This window comes from Amblyraja radiata, chromosome 28 (assembly GCF_010909765.2).
Source record: "Amblyraja radiata isolate CabotCenter1 chromosome 28, sAmbRad1.1.pri, whole genome shotgun sequence".
In the NCBI taxonomy this organism is placed as follows: Eukaryota; Metazoa; Chordata; class Chondrichthyes; order Rajiformes; family Rajidae; genus Amblyraja; species Amblyraja radiata.
In genome coordinates, this window is record NC_045983.1 from 15,849,716 (window position 1) to 15,870,109 (window position 20,394).

General features: G+C 38.9%; 2 protein-coding genes across 4 annotated transcripts in view; both read right to left on the bottom strand.

The window, feature by feature from the left end:
• Positions 1-453: 453 nt before the first annotated feature.
• On the bottom strand, positions 454-13,525 carry LOC116989184 (inactive C-alpha-formylglycine-generating enzyme 2-like). Of its 3 annotated transcripts, none has more exons than XM_033046413.1 (9): positions 13,385-13,525; positions 11,775-11,931; positions 10,405-10,519; positions 8,537-8,581; positions 6,208-6,358; positions 4,393-4,448; positions 2,617-2,701; positions 1,932-2,097; positions 454-762 (listed from the first exon to the last, which is right to left on the bottom strand). In XM_033046413.1, the coding sequence occupies exons 1-9, from the start codon at positions 13,452-13,454 to the stop codon at positions 654-656; spliced, it is 954 nt and encodes a 317-aa protein (XP_032902304.1). In that variant the 5' UTR covers positions 13,455-13,525; the 3' UTR covers positions 454-653. The 3 variants fall into 3 exon arrangements, with proteins under 3 accessions (XP_032902304.1, XP_032902306.1, XP_032902305.1); XM_033046415.1 differs by having other exon boundaries at positions 13,354-13,464; XM_033046414.1 differs by lacking the exon at positions 13,385-13,525 and adding an exon at positions 13,157-13,178.
• Positions 13,526-20,102: 6,577 nt separating this feature from the next.
• Positions 20,103-20,394, bottom strand: part of LOC116989185 (probable protein S-acyltransferase 6) — a 50,273-nt gene continuing 49,981 nt past the window's right edge. Inside the window, exon 8 of the transcript XR_004416151.1 lies at positions 20,103-20,223. The gene's annotated coding sequence lies outside the window, so the exon portion shown is untranslated. The remainder of the gene's footprint in view (positions 20,224-20,394) is intronic.

The following is a 20,394-nucleotide window of genomic DNA, read 5'->3' on the forward strand; positions in this document are numbered from 1 at the left end:
ACCACCCAGGTGGAATTATGAGATGATGTTTCTTTGGTTTGCATTGGGCTTCACCCTGGCAGTGGAGAAGGCCGAGGACAGACAGGTTGACGTGGGAAAGGGAAGTGTAAATGAACTGCCTTGCAGTGGGGAGCAGATTGGTCATTGCAGAGAGCAGCTGCTCAGCAAATTGGTCGCCTAATCTACATTAATCATATCGGGACCACTGAATGCAACAGACAAGGTTGGAAGAGGTGTCACCTGAAAGGACTGTTTCGATCTCTGGGTGATGGTGAGAGAGGGGGTGCAAGAACAAGTATTGCATTTCCACCAATTGCAAGATAAAGTGCCAGGAATTAGGAATGTAAATCACAGCATCATTTGTTAGGTCTCTAGAACAGGAAATTCAGTTTACAGCCAAGAATGAATACTAATTTGTTACAACAGTTTCTGAAACAATGACGATTCTTCAGGTAGTCAAACAAAATTCAATTTATTTAATATGTCAAAATGTTTATCAAATATGAAAGAAAGATATACTTATTTATTAAATATGAAGGATACTTGAAGGAGATAGTTGAAAGAGATACTTGAGATACATGTTCAATTTCAATCTGTGTGACACCCAAAATTGGCCCGCTGACATTTCACCAATTGCTTTAAAATTACACCTTTCAGAGTTCAGTTTTATTCTTTCCTTTTTGTTTATGGTTAGATGGAGCCAGGCTTTTAGCGCATCGGAATCCCAGGTTATCGGAAGCTGAGTCTGCGGTGTTTCCCATTCTAAAAACAAAGATGTCAGTTAGTTTGCTGCTGCCATTTTATGTCCTACAGAACCTAAGTCCACAGAAGTGCAGAGTGTAATCTTCTGAGCTGCAACTTATTGAAATGATTTGTGCAGGATAGTTACCCATCTAACCAGAGCCGTGGTACTAGGAGTACATGCTACTACTTATTTTAATGTAGGAGTCCATCTCGAGGATGTGCAGAGACTGACAGTATCGTCTGTGACTCAGTGCACCCTTGCCTTGGAGTCAGAGCGAATGCATATCCACACCGGATATACAAAATCTAATGCAGGTTGACGTTCCAGGTGAAATTCTGTGACAAGTGACCCTTCACCCGATTACCCTTTGCCACTCTATCATCTGCAGGACAAGTTAGAAATGTGTGATGGAACACCCTCCACTCACCTGGAGGGACAAGAACATTTCTGCTAACGTTCAGGCAGCTCAACTCTGCAGCACAGGGTGGGATGTTCGATTAGCATTTCATTTTTCACCATACATTTATTCTGTCCATCCTCAGCACCCTGTGGCTGCTGTATGCACTGGATACAACTTTTACTGAGACCTCCTCGATAATCATGTCCAAGCCCACAACTTCTGCAGCCTGGAAAAATAGGGACACCTGGCACCTGAGAACACCTCCCTCCCCTAGTCCTGACCTATTCTGATCTATCGCCTCGCCCTTCCTTACATCAGCAATTAGCAACAAGCTGGAACAGCCTACCAGATGCTGTAATGGGGGCACCTTCACATGATTCAAAACACAGTTTAGCCCCATCTTCTCAAGGGAAATTAATCCAAAAAAATAAATGAAACAAGGCCAAGAGTATGTAATACATGTGGAGCCAAATACAAAAGGCAGCTCCTGCATTTGACAAAATTTGGCCTTGTCGAGCTACCTCACGTTACCCAACAGTTAAATTGAAAATAGTTTAGATAATCTGAAAGAAAATCAAATGAATTTGGGGGTATACAAGTTCAATGGCAATACAGGTACTTCAAATCATCTGACATTGTTAACACAGTTAAGTGCCAAAGGTTACCTGACGCTCAAGAAATTCCAGACACATTTAGCACCTTTGAGAAACTGGCAGGGAAAAGGAGTGTAAACGATCAAGAAATATACCTGTGACAGGGCAGCATTGTGATTGCATTGTGTTTTACCTGCTTGTGACCCGTGCTTTATGATTCACAAGTCCATCCACACTGTCAATCCATGAGGATCCACGCAGAACGTAAATCTTCTGAGATTCAACCTTTACCGGTGGGCCTGCTGGAACGTACTCCGATTCAGTCCATTCCCATGTATTTCCCAGCATGTCATAGATGCCTAAGCAAAGTGTACAAACACTAGTGTCATAGAAAGTCTTTGAATAACACAGCACCAAACAGGCCACATTACTCGATATTGAACATCATTTTCAAACTCAATTATTTGTATTTCAATCACACAGCCAGGAAAACATGAATTTCATACGTGTAAAATAATGACAACTTTAACTAAAAATAAATGCATATATTACAACTTCAATACATTTCATTTAAATAAAATGTTTATGTTTAAGAAGTGGTAGAGGGAGGTTGTGGGCAATAAAATAACTCCTGAAGAAGACTCAAAGGGACTGAAGATACTGGAATCTTGAGCAGAAATAATAAATTGCAGAAGGGCCAGGCAGCATCTGTGGGGAGATATGGAGAAATAGATGTTTTGAGTCCTTCATCTGGATGAGATAGAACAACATAACAAGTTAGGGAGGTTTTGTAAAATGATGAGCAAAGATTTGGTGAGACAGAACCACTTTGTGGACGTTTGTGAAAATGTAGGCACAGAGAGTGAATCACACCTTACCATAGTGATTCTGTGGTGGAAATGCATTCACAGGGGATACACCATGATAACCATCTTCTGCTGTGTCCTGTTCTGGAAATTTTCCCTGTAATAAACATATCAGAAAGAAGATTGGAAGACTGAAATGCAAATAATATCCACGATACACAATGGGAAGTCATTTTTTACCCAATTAACCTTAAAATAATAATAATAATAAATTTTATTTAATGGGCGCCTTTCAGACATCTCAAGGTCACCTTACATAGTAATCGGAATAACATATAATCGGAATATAACAAGTAATAAAGACATCACAGAGACACAAATTAAAAACAGAATTCAATCCAAAAACAGAAAATCAAAAACACAGTGTGAATGCAGTCAAAGCAAAGATAAGGCAAGGGAAGAGATTGCTAGGGCTCTGGCTGAGGCATGGCTCCAGATGACTGGAGAGAAGTAGGGCAATTATTGAGCTGTGAGCCAGCATTGGTAGTAAGGAGGTTGGTGGAAAGGAGTCTGAGGGGAAGGATTTGTCAACACTTGGAAGGGAAAAACAGATACAATTAAATAGGAATGCTTCGAGAAGTTGGCAATTTTCAAGTAGAAACAGCACCTGATGCAGAGGGGAAGGACACAAAGACAGAAGTGTTGGAAGCTCTGGCCAATGTCTTTATGTGTACAGAGACCAACAGGACTGGAAGCATTCAAGGAGATGATAAACCTGATACTTGCAGGCAACAATGTCAGCAGGAAACTGTTTGCCACAAATTTGTTAAAGGCTAACAGTATTTGGGGAATTTAGAACCCAACAATAATGAATTCCTCACCCTGGACCTTCAGATTTCTGGGGCAGAGAATCACAGAATCATAATGCTCAAATAGAAGAAACTCCCCGACAGATCTAAAGTGGTGATGTTTTCACCATGAAACTATGTTCACTTGTTTACAGACTCCATAAGCAAAGGAATCGCTCACTCTACCAAGTCTCTCAGAAACTGGTGTGTACTTCATTCTTATGGTAGACAAAATGTCTGAAGAAGGGTTTCGACCCGAAACGTTGCCTATTTCCTTCGCTCCATAGATGCTGCCGCACCCCTGAGTTTCTCCAGCAATTTTGTCTACCTTCGATTTTCCAGCATCTGCAGTTCCTTCTTGAACATACCTCATTCTTATGACAAGCCCATTTGTTCAATTGTTCCTCACAGGCTCTTCAGCCCAGGATCAATCTTGTAAACCTATTCTGAACTGATTTCATTGCAAACACATCCTCCCTTCGATACATCAGCAAACTATTGTCTGTTCTCTGGCCGTGACCTCACCAGCACGCGGAAGAACCAGAGGCAAGATTTCCTTACTCGTGCAATTCATCAACCCTCATAATAAAGGCAACATTTCTTTTGACTTGCTGATTACCCACTGCATCTCTGCACTTCCTTTATGCATTTCTTGTAAGAGGACATTCAGTTCTCACTGCCCTGTGATATTTAATAATCTCACAACATTTATCTTTTTCTTTCTGTAAAAATGGATAAGCTCACATTTCAACTTACCCAAACAGCATCAGCATGTCTCTTGCACCTTGGAATGCCAACACTCTTGACCATTACACCACCACCATCAAATACACCTATCACTCCATCCACCAGCCAGCCTGATAATCTGTTGCTGCTGTTGAATCTGAGGGTTTACAGACAGATTGAACTACATTGCACCACCAAAAATTTACACAGCAGTGGAGTGAGGAGACGCATCGGTGTTCAACCTGTACTGTTAAAATTATTCAAAACACGTTACCTGCCAAAGGTTTGTGCGATTGGGCTGAAACTTATTTCCCCATGGATACACTCTACCTGAAATCAGAGATGAGAGAATTTAGTGTTTAAATTGTAGACTCAGTTGCATGGCTTGGATATTCACATTCTCCTATCAAAGTGTTAAACATAATTGCAGGCATCAGCGGAGCTGCTATCAAATGCTGGAGGCACACAATATTTCGTAGCAATTATCCTTCAACAATACAAATGCATCTTGTTCCCAAATGCTGCCTTGTAGTAACGAGTGTAATGCTGAAAAATTCCCAGGGAACCTCATGCAGTTGTTGACACTGAACAAGGCAACTGCAATCTCATACTCCAGCCCTTAAAAGGGTCCCAAGGAACAAACATCACAGATGCAATTTGCAAAATAGGTTACTGTTGATTATATGGCATTTGGGGGAGGGGGGCAGGCAGAGAAAGCGGGAAAGGGGTGAGTGGGCTGCATGAATCATAGAAGAAGGCAAGCCACATTTCCTGAATAAAGAGGACACTTCATACGTCCTGGAGCACAATGCCCCAACTAAAAAATAGACGTGGCAGAATCAGAGAAACCAAGAGAAAATGAAGCATCCATACAAGAGACTAAATGGAAGGAGGTGCATTCAAGGCAAGGCTCTCCCCCTCGGCAGTCAATGAAGCCCTCAATCGCATTTCATCCATTACCTAAACCTCTTCCCTCACCCCTTTTTAAAGCCTTTTCACTTGCTGCGTCCCTTTTCCTGCAAATATTTTCTCCCAATTAACCTTTACGTATTCCTGTCAGTTCCATCAAAACTTGCCTTATCCCAATTTAGGACATTGATTTGTAAACCAGTCCTATCTTCTCCCATAACTATCTTAAAACTAATGCAATTCTTATAATTGGTCCAGAAGTGCTACCCACTGACCCTTCACTTGCCCGGTCTCATTTCCTAACACACAGCTCAGTGTTGCCTCCTGCACTGTAGAACCTTCTTCATACTGTTTGAGAATTATTTTCTGGACATATTTAACAAATTCCACCCCTTGAAAACCCTTTGCACTATGGCAATTCCAGTCAGTACAATGGAAATCCAAATTGGCTACTCTTACGATATTGTTCATCCAACTATCTGTGTTCTCCTTAAATATTTGCACTTATAATACCTGTAGAATTCCAGTCTTACCAGCAAGGACAAGATTCACCAATATATCCTCTGACTTCGCCTATTGCATTAAGTGCTCTTGAATTTTGCTTAAATATCCACGTGGAAATTGCCAGCAGAAAATAAATTCAACTGTAAATGCTGGAACAGTGGGGCACAAAATATAGTTAAGTAAAATTTCTGCCACAGGCCAATGATTGTTCTGAATATCTTTCATCAATCTGCCATGTTGGGTCAACTTCTTTCATCACAAATGCTGCCTGACCTGGTGAGTCCTTCAGCATTGTCAATTTTATTTCAATTTTTTATTTGTCTTCTCCAAGTTTATTTTCTTATTCTCTAACCTGTTTAGCACTTTTTTCGCTAAACCTTATCCACTCTTCATCGTCACTTCATTTCCACAGACCTCCATCTCATCATAAGTTTTCCCTTCCTTCTTTTGTCAGCATCTTTAAACCCAGTTCCAATGGAATGTCTTTGATCTGAATCATTAACTCTCTTTTCCTTTCTACAGACGCTGCAGGAACTGCAAAGTAATTTCCACCAGTTTCTGCTTTTTATCCGTGATCACAAGATCATGAATCGCTAAGTCTAGTTTCCGGTGAAATTGGGAACATCCAATTGAACAAACTCCAAATAATATCAGTGTCATTGTTGTGAGATCATACCTTCCAGACCTCCCCGAGCAGCAAATTCCCACTCTTCCTCAGTGGGTAACCGTAAACCCTTCCACTGGCAGTAGACTGTGGCATCAGTCCAGCTCACCTGCACCACTGGATTATCCATTTTATCTTTAATTCCAGAGCCAGGGCCCGATGGCTAAAAATAATTGTAATGCAACCTGAATATTCATAAGAATCACGAGTAGCGTATACAGGTTATTAACTTCACAGTAAAATCACAAATTTCACATTAATTTAAAATGTCATTATGTATTCCTAAAACCGGCTTTGATTTTCATCCTCCTCTTTGTGCATCCTTGCAGTATCTTTGCTAACAAGATAGCCCATGACGTGCATACATCCCAGTAGTTACTTCATCCTGTCTGCTCAGTGTGCTCAGTTTAGGATTACAGCTATGACAATTTGCTCCAGATTGGTGAAGTTAACACTTACACCACAAGCCACCACGTTCCTTGTGTACAAATGTATGGCCTGATATCAACCCTACAGTTCATTTTTTATTCATTCATCCACTGTGTATCACTGGCAAGGCCAACATTTATTGTTGGTAAAGGAGTGGTAGGACTTTGATGCATTGACAATGAAGGATAGGCAATAAAGGAGTGGTAGGACTTTGATGCATTGACAATGAAGGATAGGCAAGTCAGGAAGGAAGGAAGGTAGTTTGGGGGGGGTATCTGCAGAAGCCATATGCTTTTTGGTGGTGAATATCATGATTTGGGAGGATCTGTCAAAGTAATCTGGGGGGAGTAACTACAGTGCATTCGGCCTTTCGAGCCAGCACCGCTATTCAATGTGATCATGGCTGATCATCCGCAATCAGTACCCCGTTCCTGCCTTCTCCCCATATCCCCTGACTACGCTATTTTTAAGAGCCCTATCTAGCTCTGTCTTGAAAGCATCCAGAGAACCTGCCTCCGCCGCCCTCTGAGGCAGAGAATTCCACACTGACCACTCTCTGCGAGAAAAAGTGTTTCCTCATCTCCATTCTAAATGGCTTACTCCTTATTCTTAAAATCTTGACAATTGAAATATTTGGGGAAATAATTACGAAACATTTAAAGAAATTTGAGTCAATAAAAGATAACCAGCATGGATCTATTAAAAGCAAGTTGTGTTTGACTAACCTGACTTAATTTTTGTTGAAGACGCAGAGGTTAATTAAGCGAATTCAGTAGATGCTCTCTACATGGATTTTCTGAAATCAATAAAGACCTGCATAAAACCCATTTGGCAAAATTGATGCCCAAACAATTAAATAAATAGTTTGTATTGACAACAGGAATTTAAAAAATGGTTTAAAGACAGTGGTCAGAGATGGCTGTTTTCTAGATTGGAAGATGGTGCTCCTCGGTGGCCAGTACTACTGATTTAGTAGGAGCCAGCGGAGCAACCTTTCCACACGGAGGGTGGTGAGTATATGGAATTAGCTACCAGTGAAAATGGTCAAGGCAGATATAATGACACATTTAAAAGCCAGTTGTTTAAGAAAGAACTGCAGATGCTGGAAACATCAAAGGTAGACAAAAATGCTGGAGAAACTCAGCGGGTGAGGCAGCATCTATAGAGCGAAGGAATATTATGCCTTTAAAAGACAGTTGGTCAGATAAATGGATTGGAAGGATTGAGAGAGATATGGGCAAAAGACGGGCAAATGGGATTTGGTCAATAGTGTTAGACACTGCCTGGTCCGTCAGATGTTCTGACCTTTCCAAAATTGAATCTATACGAGGCAAGCCTCAAAAAGGCAACCAACATCATTATAGATCCAAATCCGCCTAGTCACACTCTCATTTCAATCCTGCCATTAGGAAGAAGGAATAAGAGTCTGAAACAGTGAACATGTTCAGCAATAGCTTCTTCACAACAAGCATTACGTTTTTGAACACTAAACACTAACCTCAACGATTAAAGCAGAGTGTCTTTAGTTGCATAAAGAAATGTGCATTTTCTTTGCACTAGTATCGGTTATTAATTTATATTTCCTAATTTATTATATATTATCTGTGTGTATTGCATTTACAGACTCGTTATATTATTGCTAGAAATAATGTTATTGTTCCATTGTTATTACATATGACAATTAAACACTATGAACTCTTGGCTAAAATGGAGCATCTGGGTCGACAGGGATGGCTAGGGCCGAAGGGCCTGGTTTCATGCTCTATGATTATTATTTCTTCTCAAGTAACAGGTATCAACATTCGTTAGCTCTGTTACATTGCTTCAATAAATATACAACTCTCAAAAGAATGCAATAGATTTTAAACAGGAAAAATCTTGTCTTTCATTGTTTAAGATTCTAAAACCTCACCTGTCGCCAAAAAGCTCTTTCAATAGGCAGCCACCAAGGAGCAGACTGAAACAACAAAATGTCATTCAATGAACACAATACCTAAAATTACTTTGGATGCAGAAGTAATGCACGTGACATACATTTAATAAAGATATAACTTTGAACAATGACCACCGAGTATTTTAGCACAGGGCTGACCTAAATTGGTTGCAGCCAGCGATTCTGAAATGAAACACCAATGTTCAGCAGCTGCTCAAGTGCCCTGGAGTTATGTGGACCTATTATAAATCAGAACAAGCAGAGTGACACATGTTGGCGCACCTGCCCTTCTGTTCTAAGTGGAATCACTGGGAATCACTCTCTCCAATTCCAACACCAACCAGACCTGGTGAATGAATACTAACCCCTTCAGGGAATCCCACGACATCTAGATCAAATGGCAAGAAGTTAATTTGCTTTATTTATTTAAATCTTTTAATTACATTGGTTCTCTAATGTGGTTTCATTGGGTTTTTTTATTGTTTGATTTTTAAAGATTATTTAAAGCATTTGTGATATTAATTAAGTTTCTATCGGTTGAAGTCTCTGTCAAAATTAGTTAGACTGGTTGGGACCTCATCAGGGCGCTGGATAGCTCTGCTATGTTCTGGGCAGGGCACCATTGGAGATTAACTCTGCTGTGGTCTGAGCAGGATACCACCTAAGGTTAACACTGCTGTGGTCTAAAAAGAGGTTAACTGTATGGTCTGGCTGATCTCCTCACAGTGTGAATGTCCAGATCATTCCGTCTCCATTAGCGACCCAAGTTCATGCAGTCAGGCAGGGAGTCATCACAATAAGGACTCACCACCAAAGCCGAGCGGATCCTGCAGCTGGCTGCCTAGATGGTAAACTGGCAGTTTCCCAGCTCCAGACTGCTGGATGTGTCTGGTTTATGTCCTATGAGCTGGATTACTTTTAGGAATCCACAAAATGACATTTAACACAAGGCAATTGAAATGAATTATGGAAAAGTGCGACAATGAGATTCCATCCTTAAATTTCCCTTGTATCGCAATGACTAGAATCAAGAACTATTGTGCAGCTTCAGCATGGTGGCCACTGGATTGCAGTGTCCTGTTCTGACAATGTGGCTGAGACCTTTATTTACTTTGTTTATTTGTACTCTGCAATCATTTAATATCCAAAGTGTTGAGTCCTTTGATACTTCCAGGTCCTTCTCATGTTAAATTTGATACCTTTAATTGAATACATCTAATATTTTCTTTTCAATATTTTCCCTCCACTGTATTTTATCTGATTTAGTCCAAACTGCATATTTGGTCTTCCTATAACTCTTCAGCTGCACCAAAATCTGCTCCCACTAGCCCAGCTTTGTGCAGAGTATTTATTGGAAATACTCAGAAGGTAAGGCAGCATTTTGTGGATTCTGATCAAGTCCCTTTGACCAGAAACATTCTCTCCTTACAGAATGCAGTCTGATCTGCTGCATATTTAAAGCAGATTGATTTTGTTTCTGATTTCTAGTATCTGCTATTTTGCATCAATTATAGAATTGCTTGGAAATTGCCCATTTGTGCTTGAATTTCAGAGGTGGAGTAACATGCTATGGAGTAGGTTCAGCATTACTGACTGGGGGAAATATAGGAAAATGTATTTCTACACCAGACTTTTTATGTTGCTCCATAATGAGAGGTGCTGAATAAAGGACCCTATCCAATATCATATCAGGAGTTAAAGCCCTACTTTCCCTACCAGTCAATACCTATCCAGCTCTAATCTTTAAACACATATTTCTATCTGGTTTATTCCTCCCCATAATAATATTTTTGTGCACAATGTCAAAATCCTATTTAGTAGAGAGAATAAAGGAGAAGTTACTACACCTCGATTTTTTGTGTCACTTTGCTTTTCAGTTCTTCTGAAACAAAGTCTTCAAAGACAAAACTCCAGCCAAATGATTCTGCTTCTGTTTTGTACTTCTGTGATCTGATAAATGCTCTGCAACAGATTGAAAAGTGTCGAACTAAATAATGATTACAGACTGATAATCTACTATATCGTATCACCATAGAGTACATCCAATGTCTCCTGGTATACATGACTGAAAGTAGGTGTTTGATAATGTGGAATGTATAAGCTATACTCAGTTGTAAACTAAGACACACGTTGCCTTAACTGCAAGGCTTTCTCAGAGTCTGCACCCTGCGCAGCACAAAACCTTCAATAAAAGGAATCAAAGCAACACAGAAAGTTACACCCTCTTTCTCCACACTGTTTGTCAAACAGTGTTTAACGATATCTGCATAATATGTGTGTGAAACTCACTACACTCTTATTATGCAGATATCTCAGAAAGCCATGTTGACAAACAAATATCTTAGAAAATCTGTTTGACAAAGCCACATACTGGTTCGAGATTTGCTTTTGAATACTTTGAATAAAATGAACTGAAAAGAGAGGGGAGGGAGGGAGAGGAGGGGGATGGTTAGAGGGAGGGGGATGGTTAGAGGGGGGGTGGTTAGTGTATGTGTGACGCGGCAGGCTGCTCCCCTGAATTCCATAGAGCTGCCAACAGCTTTCGTGCATGAGACGCGCACGCTTCATTTCCAGAACATTCTGAACGCATGACGCACGGTTGCATTTCGCTCTCTCTGTCTCTTCCCCCCCCCCCCCCCCTCTCTCTTCCCCATTTCTCTCCCACCCCCCCTACCCTCCCCTCCACTCCCCTAAACTCCCTTCACCCCTCCCCTCCACCCCTTCCCTTCCTGGGAGATCCTAAAATGCTCTCTCACGACAGGCCAGATGGTCACCTTAATGTGAATTCATGAGTAGGAAAGAACTGCAGATGCTGGTTTAAATTAAAGATAGACACACAAAATGCTGGAGTAACTCAGCAAGACAGGCAGCATCCCTGGAGAGTAGGAATGGGTGACGTTTCGGGTCTGAAGATGGATTTCAACCCGAAACGTCACCCATTCCTTCTCTTGAATTCATGACCTCTGTTGACTGTTTCAGTAATGTTTTTGTTAACCCACTTTTTGATGGAAATATGTGAAACATAAATGCCCAAAGATACATTTGGAATATTGATATACATGAAATTATACCAACTCTGAGCATTATCACATACACAAATATTTGTGATTAAGTAATAAGGATATTTCCTCTTTATATTTTGACCCCAGTCACAGAATCACTTATCCATTAATTAATCAAAGCAAATAATTTTAAAAGCTTCATATATTCCTCTAACCTAAATTCTGCATTGGTGACTGGATGCTGATCTATGGCAAATGGTTTCACAGTCACTTCTCTGATGGGGTTTTCTCCATCTCTAGCGTCGGCCTCGTTTGTGCCCATGAGAAACCTTCCACCAGGCAGATTCACAGTCTTTTCCAAAAGATCTCCATCTACAAAAGGAGAAATAAAATAATATGAATAGCAGAAGTAGGCTATTCAATAAAACCATGGCTAATCTTTTACCACAGTGACATCTTCATGCAATAACTGGACATCGTTCAATTTGCTTTATGACAATTTTAAAAGACTCCAACTGTCTATATAACATCTGGCCATTTCTGCCTGTCATTATTTTGGCTCAATATTTTTCATTTTATTAGCTCCACATCCTTTCCAAATAGCAACGAATTTCACTGCACATCTCGTATGTGTATGTGACGAATAAACTTGATTTGACGTAACATTAAAACGCTTAATCTGATTTTAACTGCTACTTAACTGCCACGTTAAGTCAACTGGCTCACTTTATCACAGACATTTCCTGTTAGAGTCAGATTAATGTGTAGGAAGGAACTGCAGATGCTAGTTTAAACTGAAGATAGACTGCCGTAACTCCGGACAGGCAGCCACTCTGGAGAGAAGGAATGGGTGATGTTTTGGGTCGAGACCCTAATACAGCATTATAACAGGCACGTTGACCCATTTCCATGCAAACCTTTTCCCATCTATCACTCACATTAGCATTGTGTCCTTCTATGTTCTGCCTATTTAAATTTAAATGTCTCCTAAATGTAGTAACTACAATTCCACCATCTCCTCTGGCAGGATATCAATGCAGCTCTCCAGATAGCAATAACTCATTGCATACTTAACCTTCAGATCTTACCTTAAACCGAGGGGATCTTGTTTTGATACCCCTGGCATTAGAAAAAAAGAGGCAGGGTCTGGGGTAATATCCCTTCAAACAAGGGAAGGGATATCGCCCCATGGGGCCACAAGAGGGGGATGGGGACAGTTTAAGGAAAATTGTGAGCACTACCGAATACAACACCAATTAATATATAGACGCTAAGAATGTCCGGAGCGCCGTCCCTGTTTTGTGTGTACTTTTTTACTCTGAATGAAGTTTATTTTTGAAAATTAAAAAAAAATGCTTCTCAGTTCAACCCAGACAAATTATTGGTAAATTTCTTCTGCACTCTCTCCTGCACATATGTTCTCTCCATGCCAACTCCACTTTCTCTCCAATCTAAAACGAACTTCCTTTCCATCCTTCATAGTTCTGATGAAGTCTCTAACTTGAAACTTCGATTGTTTTTCTCTTTTCTTACGAATTCTGTCGCGTGACCCGTTTCCAGCATTTTCCATATACCCTGTCATGGCACTTACAATCACCTCTCATTCTTCTAAACGTAGTTAAAGTGTCGTGAATCTCTTCTTTGAGGCAATGCCTTCAACCCGCATTCGCTGCACTCCCGCTATTGCGGCGACATCCCTTCCTAGGGCCTCACCCCCGGTACCCCAACCCGCGTTGCCAGGAACGACCCCCAACCCGCGTTGCCAGGAACGACCCGATCCTGACCCCATGTTGCCAGGACACCACGACCATTCTCGGTCACGCACCTACGAAAGCCTCCGCCGGCTCCAACAGCAGGAGCGAGAGAGCGGGCAGGACAGCGACGAGGCCGCGCATGGTGCCGACACAGGCCCGGTCGGCAGCCTCGGGCCCTCGCCTGACGTGCAGCTAGCTGCGGGTTGGTCTTGTTCTAAGATCTTTGGGTTGGTCCGCGAGGAAACGGAGAGGAAGCGAGCCCTGGGAGAGGCAGGAGGTACACAAAAATGCTGGAGAAACTCAGCGGGTGCAGCAGCATCTATGGAGCGAAGGAAATAGGCGACGTTTCGGGCCGAAACCCTTCTTCAGACCTGGGAGAGGCAGGTCGGATGGAAGAGGCGGGAGGGATGGGAGGGGCAAAGGGTGGACGAGAGCAAAGATCATAGAGCGGAGCAAAGATCCTATAGCTCTTAGCAGAGCTAAGGATCTTTGGTGTGATCCGTGTTGAACAATATGTGTGTGATATAGCTCATCTATCACATCAGCAAAGATCATAGAGCGGAGCAAGATACTCCACTTCTGCGCAATCCAATGCACTGAGGTGTAGCACGTAACTGAGCGTCGCGGCCGCCATCTTGAAATGGTCAACCCGACTCCAGTACTGTCTCTCGCAGTGTGATCCGTGTTTTTTAGTTAAAAAAAATATATATATTTTATTTTATTAGAAGTAAGAACAATCATATGACACCAAAGTGCCTAATATATATTTGCATAATACATTTTATGTACAGCTTCTTATTTTTTTTTGTTATATTAAAGAAAGATTAGAATAAGAAAAATAAATTAGATAGTAAAGGATAGAAAAGCGTGAGATATATAGTGTGTGAAGAAAAAGAAGAAAGACGAATGAGTGAAGATAGTTGAGGAAAATAAAATAGAAAAAAGAATAATAATAATAATGATAATAATAATATCTTTTATTGTCATTGCACGTCAGTGCAACGAGATTTAGTGTGCAGCTTCACTGATGTACAAGAAAGGTAAACAAATACAATACATAAATAAGCAAGCTGAATTGATTGACGTGACCATCTGAGGGAGACTGTCCAAAGGGGGTGGGTGGGGGGGCACTCATTAGGGCCGGTTCAGAGCCGCTATAGCTCTTGGGATAAAACTGTTCCTGCGTCTGGAGGTTCGGGCATAGAAGGCCTTGTAACGTCTGCCGGAGGGAAGTAGTTGAAACAGACCGTGGCAGGGGTGTGATGAGTCCTTATGGATGCTGAGGGCCTTTATAAGACATAAAGAAAGAAAAAAAAAGGAGATAATTGTTTATAATCTTGACCAACCCTCGTCCAGTCCTGAAACAGTTAGTTTTTACAATTGTGTTGCACCATATGTTTCCAAGAAGACGACAAATAGAGACCAACTCGTTATGAATTGGTCTGATTTATCCATTAGGAGGAATCGCATTTCCTCAAGATGTGCGGTGTCCAACATATTTGCAACCCACATTTTAATCTTTGGTATTGATGTATTTTTCCAAAATTTAAGTATTAATTTTTTTGCTATTATTAAGCCATAGTTAAAAAATAAAATTTGAGATGTGTTCAATTTATTCCCATCTTCCATTACTCCAAATATAACCATTTCAGTATTAGATTCCATTCTTATCTTGAATAATTTTGTAAATATTTTGAAAATATCACTCCAAAATCTATAAAGTTTTGTGCAGGAGACTAAGGAGTGTGTTATAGTTGCGTTTGGGGATAGACATTTATCACAAATGGGGGATATATTTGGATAGAATTTGTTCAATCTTGTTTTTGAATAATATAATCTATGTAAAATATTTAATTGAATTAGATTATGTCTTACATTAATCGAACATTTGTGAATATATATCAAATACTTTTCCCATGTAAACTTCGTAATTTTTATCATTAGTTCCCGTTCCCACTCTTCTCTAAGTACCTCTGTCGATGGCAGGTCTATATTTAGAATACTATTATATAAATATGATATTAATTTTTGTGAGTCAGCTTCAATATTCATTGCTTCTTCCAATAATTCAGGAGTTATTTTTTGATATCCTGTATATATTTTTTCATGAAATCGCAAATCTGAAGATATTTAAAATATTGGTTGTTTTCCAGTTTAAATTTTAATTGTAATTGTTGGAATGATAGTAGGTTTCCCATTTCGTACATATCCCCGATCCTTCTAATTCCGAGACTTTCCCATTGGTTATATGTTTTATCAATAAGAGATGGTTTAAACAAAGAGTTATTAGCTATTGGCATTAACAATGATAAATTTCTTAATTTTAAAGATTATTTTATTTGTTTCCAAATTCTTATTGTACCATATATAATTGGGTTCTTCTTATATATTGTGTTATTCCGTTTTTTCGGGGAGAAGAGGATCGTTCCTATATTACAAGGATGACAATCCTCTTTCTCCATTTTTATCCATTCTGTCTGTTGGGTAGAACTATCCAGCCAATAAATTATATTCTTAATATGCACTGCCCAGTAATAATACATAAAATTCGGAAGTGAAAGTCCCCCGACCTCTTTTGGTTTACATAAGTGTTTTTTTGTAATTTTATGTGATCTATTGCATTTATCATACCTAATAATGATAAAGGAAGTGTTTTCCAAAATTTAATCAGCGTATTAAGTTTAATATATAATTTAATAAAGGTATGAAATTAGCGTTGAATAATGCTTTATATTTTCTAGTAATCTGAATACCCAAATATTTAAATTTTTCTGTTGCGATTTTAATGGGGAACTTCAATAAGTGTGTAGGTTCTTGAGGTTTTAATGTCATGATTTCACTTTTATTCCAGTTTATTCTATATCCAGAAAAAGACCCAAATTCCTCTATTAAATTTAATAAATTTGGTATGCTCGTTTGTGACTTTGTAATATATAAAAGTCTGCATATAATGAGATTTTATTCTTTGAGTCCCTGGTATTATAGCCCTGAATATTCGGATGAATTCTTATACTTTCAGCCAGGGGTTCTGTGTGATCCGTGTTGAACAGTATGTGTGTGATATAGCTCATCTATCACTTCACATATTTTAGTTAATTTTATTTTTAAATGTTTTCCCCCTGCATCTATCTGTTTCTGCACATTTCCCTCCCATTCTTCCTTCCCCCTCCTTTGTGCAGTTTCCCTTGTATTGCTTTAACGCACTTTGCACACAATTTTATGTAACTTATATGTATAAATATATATATATGTGAGTTTGTGTGTGTGAGAGGCAAGTTAGAGAAATAGATCTCAAAGTTCCTTCTCATAGATCAGAAGCAACTTTGATTTAAAGCAACACTATTTCTCTTTATCTTATTTTCAGATGATGTACATAAACCATAAAGGCAATTATATTTATAAATATATACATATAAATATATTGATTCATATATATAAATATTAATTCATATATATATATAAATATATCAATTCACACACACACACATATTATGAATTAATCTTTTTGCAAAACTGCACACCAAAATGTGACATCAAGGGTCAAATTTCAAATTCCTTAAAAAAAGTTGACAAACACTTTATTGGGTTCATGACTAACATAGTATCAACAACAAATATAAGGAAAGATAACACATTGATAGCAAGTTTCCAAAAATGGCATCAGAATACACAAATTCATTTTGTGTAACGGTTGTCGCCTGGTGTCCACCAGTCACCTGGTTGGCACAGTAAGTGCACGTATTTCTCATTCCTTTCTATGTTTATGAATACCACATGGAACAATAAAATTGCAAACACCATTTCCACTTCATTCATCTGATCATGTAGTGGAATACTGCATCCATCCGAATGGACACCACTACGCGCATTGCACATCATACACACATGTACGCTGCGGTGGACACTAAAAAAAAACCCCGTCCGTTTTGGTTTCCCAGAAAACGAGCGCTACATTATTAGTGAAAACCAAGCATTTTCTCCGATGTGAACATTACCTTATTGATTTCAGCGACATAGATGGCAAATGCTTGATTTGGGCTTTTTTTTATTGTAGATGAAATGTCTCCATCATGGTCACCGTGAAGGTTCCCAAAGTTCACGTGACGGAATGAAGTTAGCAATTTTTTCCGTGCAGAAGGTAAGCATGAGGCAGTGTGTTGCCAAATTAAAACTTAGCCCTTTTTGATGACCAATTTATGTAATATATATATATATGTGATATAGATGTATATATGTATATATATATATGTGTGTGTGTGCGTGTGTGTGTGTGTGTATATATATATATATATATATATATATATATATATAGATGTATATATATATATATATATATGTGTGTGTGTGCGTGTGTGTGTATAATATATATGTGTGTGTGTATATATATATTTCTCTAGTCTCTTTATCTACCTATCCATCTACCTATCTATAGATCTATAAATGAAATCCTAATATTGTGAATAAAATATCCATGAACACATGTCAAGATTTTTTTCCATTCTATATTAGTGCATACATACCTACATATTTAAATTCAGCCGATAAGTTAGTCAAATAACATACTTTTGCTTTTTTTGAGGCATAACGACACATTTGTGTATCAGCAATATATTGCATGAACGCCTGCAATTTCAAATAATTTTAAATTGAAATTCATGAACAAAGAAAACACTTTTTATTTGTGTCATTCATGGTAATATTTACATAATTTTGTGCATAAGATATACAATGTTGCAGTGTTTCGCATATCAGCTAACCAATCAGCTAAGTGATCTAAAATTCAATGTATTTCAAACAATCATAGCCCCACCCTTGCTTATCCCAAAGGACAAAATTTCCAACTTATATACAATAATAAATAAAACGTCATTTGCACAATTTTGTGTGGGTAACGGGAGGTTCTCATTCTTCCTCTTGAGTAACCAATGTCATTCGTGGTAATATTTACATAATTTACATAATGTTAACCCGCCGAACCCAACGCTCGTTATTCAAGAGGAAGAATAAGAACCTCCCATTACCCATACAAAATTGTGCCAATGAGAATTTATTTATTATTGTTTATGTTGTAAATTTTGTCCTAGATAAATAAATAAATAGATAAATAAATAAATAGATAGATAGATTAATAAAATGACGCAAATAAAAAGTGTTTTCCTTGTTTATGAAGTTCAATTTAGAATTATTTGAAATTGCAGGTATTGGTATTGGTATAGTCTGCAAATGGATATAGATAAGCTAGGTGAGTGGGCAACAACTTGGCAGATGAAATTTAATACTAATAAATGTGAAGTCATTCACTTTTGGAAAAAAATGATAGGGCAAGTTATTTTCTAAATGAGGAGGAGCTGCGTTGTAATGCAACGCAAAGGGATCTAGGGGTATTAGTACATGAATCACTAAAGGTCAGTATGCAGGTGCAGCAAGCAATCAGGAAGGCCAATGGAGTTTTGGCCTTTATTGCTAGGGGGATTGAGTATAAAAACACGGAGGTCTTGCTGCAGCTGTACACAGTATTAGTGAGACCACATTTGGAATACTGTGTACAGTTCTGGGGTCCATACTTAAGGAAGGATGTACTAGCCCTGGAGGCAGTGCAGCGAAGGTTTACAAGATTAATTCCTGCAATGAGGGGATTGACATATGAGGAAAGGTTAAGTAAGCTGGAGCTCTACTCTTTGGAGTTTAGGAGAATGAGAGGCGATCTCATTGAAACATATAAGATCGTGAGGGGCCTTGATCGGGTGGATGCACCGAGGATGTTCCCAATGATCGGGGAAACTAGAACTAGGGGGACATAGTTGCAGAATAAGGGGGGGCTCTTTTAAAACTGAGATGAGGAAGAACTTCTTCACCAAGAGGGTGGTTAATTTATGGAATTCACTGCCCCAGGGAGCAGTGGAAGCAGAAACGTTAAATATGTTTAAGTCTAGAATAGATGGTTTTTTAGCTGCCGAGGGGATAAGGGGCTACGGGGAGAGGGCAGGGATATGGACCTAGGTATGGTTAGTATAGTAAGACCTGAGTGATCTCCTGGACAAGTGTCGATCGCCTGGATTGGGGTCGAAGAGGAATTTCCCGGATTTTTTTCCCCGAATTGGACCTGGGTTTTTATCCGGTTTTTTGCCTCCCCCAGGAGATCACGCGGTTCTTGGGGTGGAGAGGGGTGATAGCGGTATGAAGGGGAGGGTAGTGTCTTGTGTTCTGTGTCTTGTGTCTACTGTTTGTGGGTAAGTGTGTCTGTTTAGTGTTCAGCCATGAGCGAATGGCGGTGCGGGCTCGACGGACCTGGTGGTCTACTCTCGCACCTACTTTCTATGTTTCTATGTTACTGCTCACCCTCAAATGTGTCATTATGAGAAGTCTCAAAAAAAAGCAAAAGCATGTTATTTGACCAACTAATCGGCTGAATTTAAATATGTAGGTATGTATGCATTACATTATATTACACTAATATAGAAAGAAAGAATAGAAAAATATCTTGACGTGTTCATGGATAATATTCACAATATACATATATGAAACCCTATATATATATCCTAATATTCACAATATTAGGATTTCATATATGTGTATATATATATATATATACACACATATATTATTTACAATATTTATAATTTCATATATGTGTGTATATCTATATGTACATTTGAGAGAGAGAGAGAGAGAGAGAGAGACACACACACAGACAGAGAGAGAGAGAAAGAAAAAGGTTGCTAAACAAATTAGAGGAAATCACAAGAAAGAAACTAGAGAAATATATATATATATATATATATATATATATGTGTGTGTGTGTGTATATATATATATATATATATATACACACATCACATATCTATATATACACTTCTTTTGGTCATCAAAATTGGTTGACAAGTATAGGTCTTTGAGATCTTGTCGACATCTGAAATTAGAGAAAATATCACTTAGGATATGAAAAACAAGTGATTATAACTACATACCTGCAGAATGGATAATTTATCACTTAAGTGCAATTGTATATTGAAAATGCATTTTGCCTCGAAAATGTCAATTTACCTTAAATGTAGAACAGCTAATCAAAATTTTCTTTCAT

Coding starts and splice junctions, on each gene's coding strand:
- LOC116989184 (XM_033046413.1), bottom strand. CDS start 13,454: ATGCGCGGCCTCGTCGCTGTCCTGCCCGCTCTCTCGCTCCTGCTGTTG. Junction 10,520..11,774: donor GTCACCAATGCAGAATTTAG/GTTAGAGGAATA, acceptor AATCTGTTGCAG/AGCATTTATCAGATCACAGA. Junction 4,449..6,207: donor TGCTCGGGGAGGTCTGGAAG/GTATGATCTCAC, acceptor CTCTGATTTCAG/GTAGAGTGTATCCATGGGGA.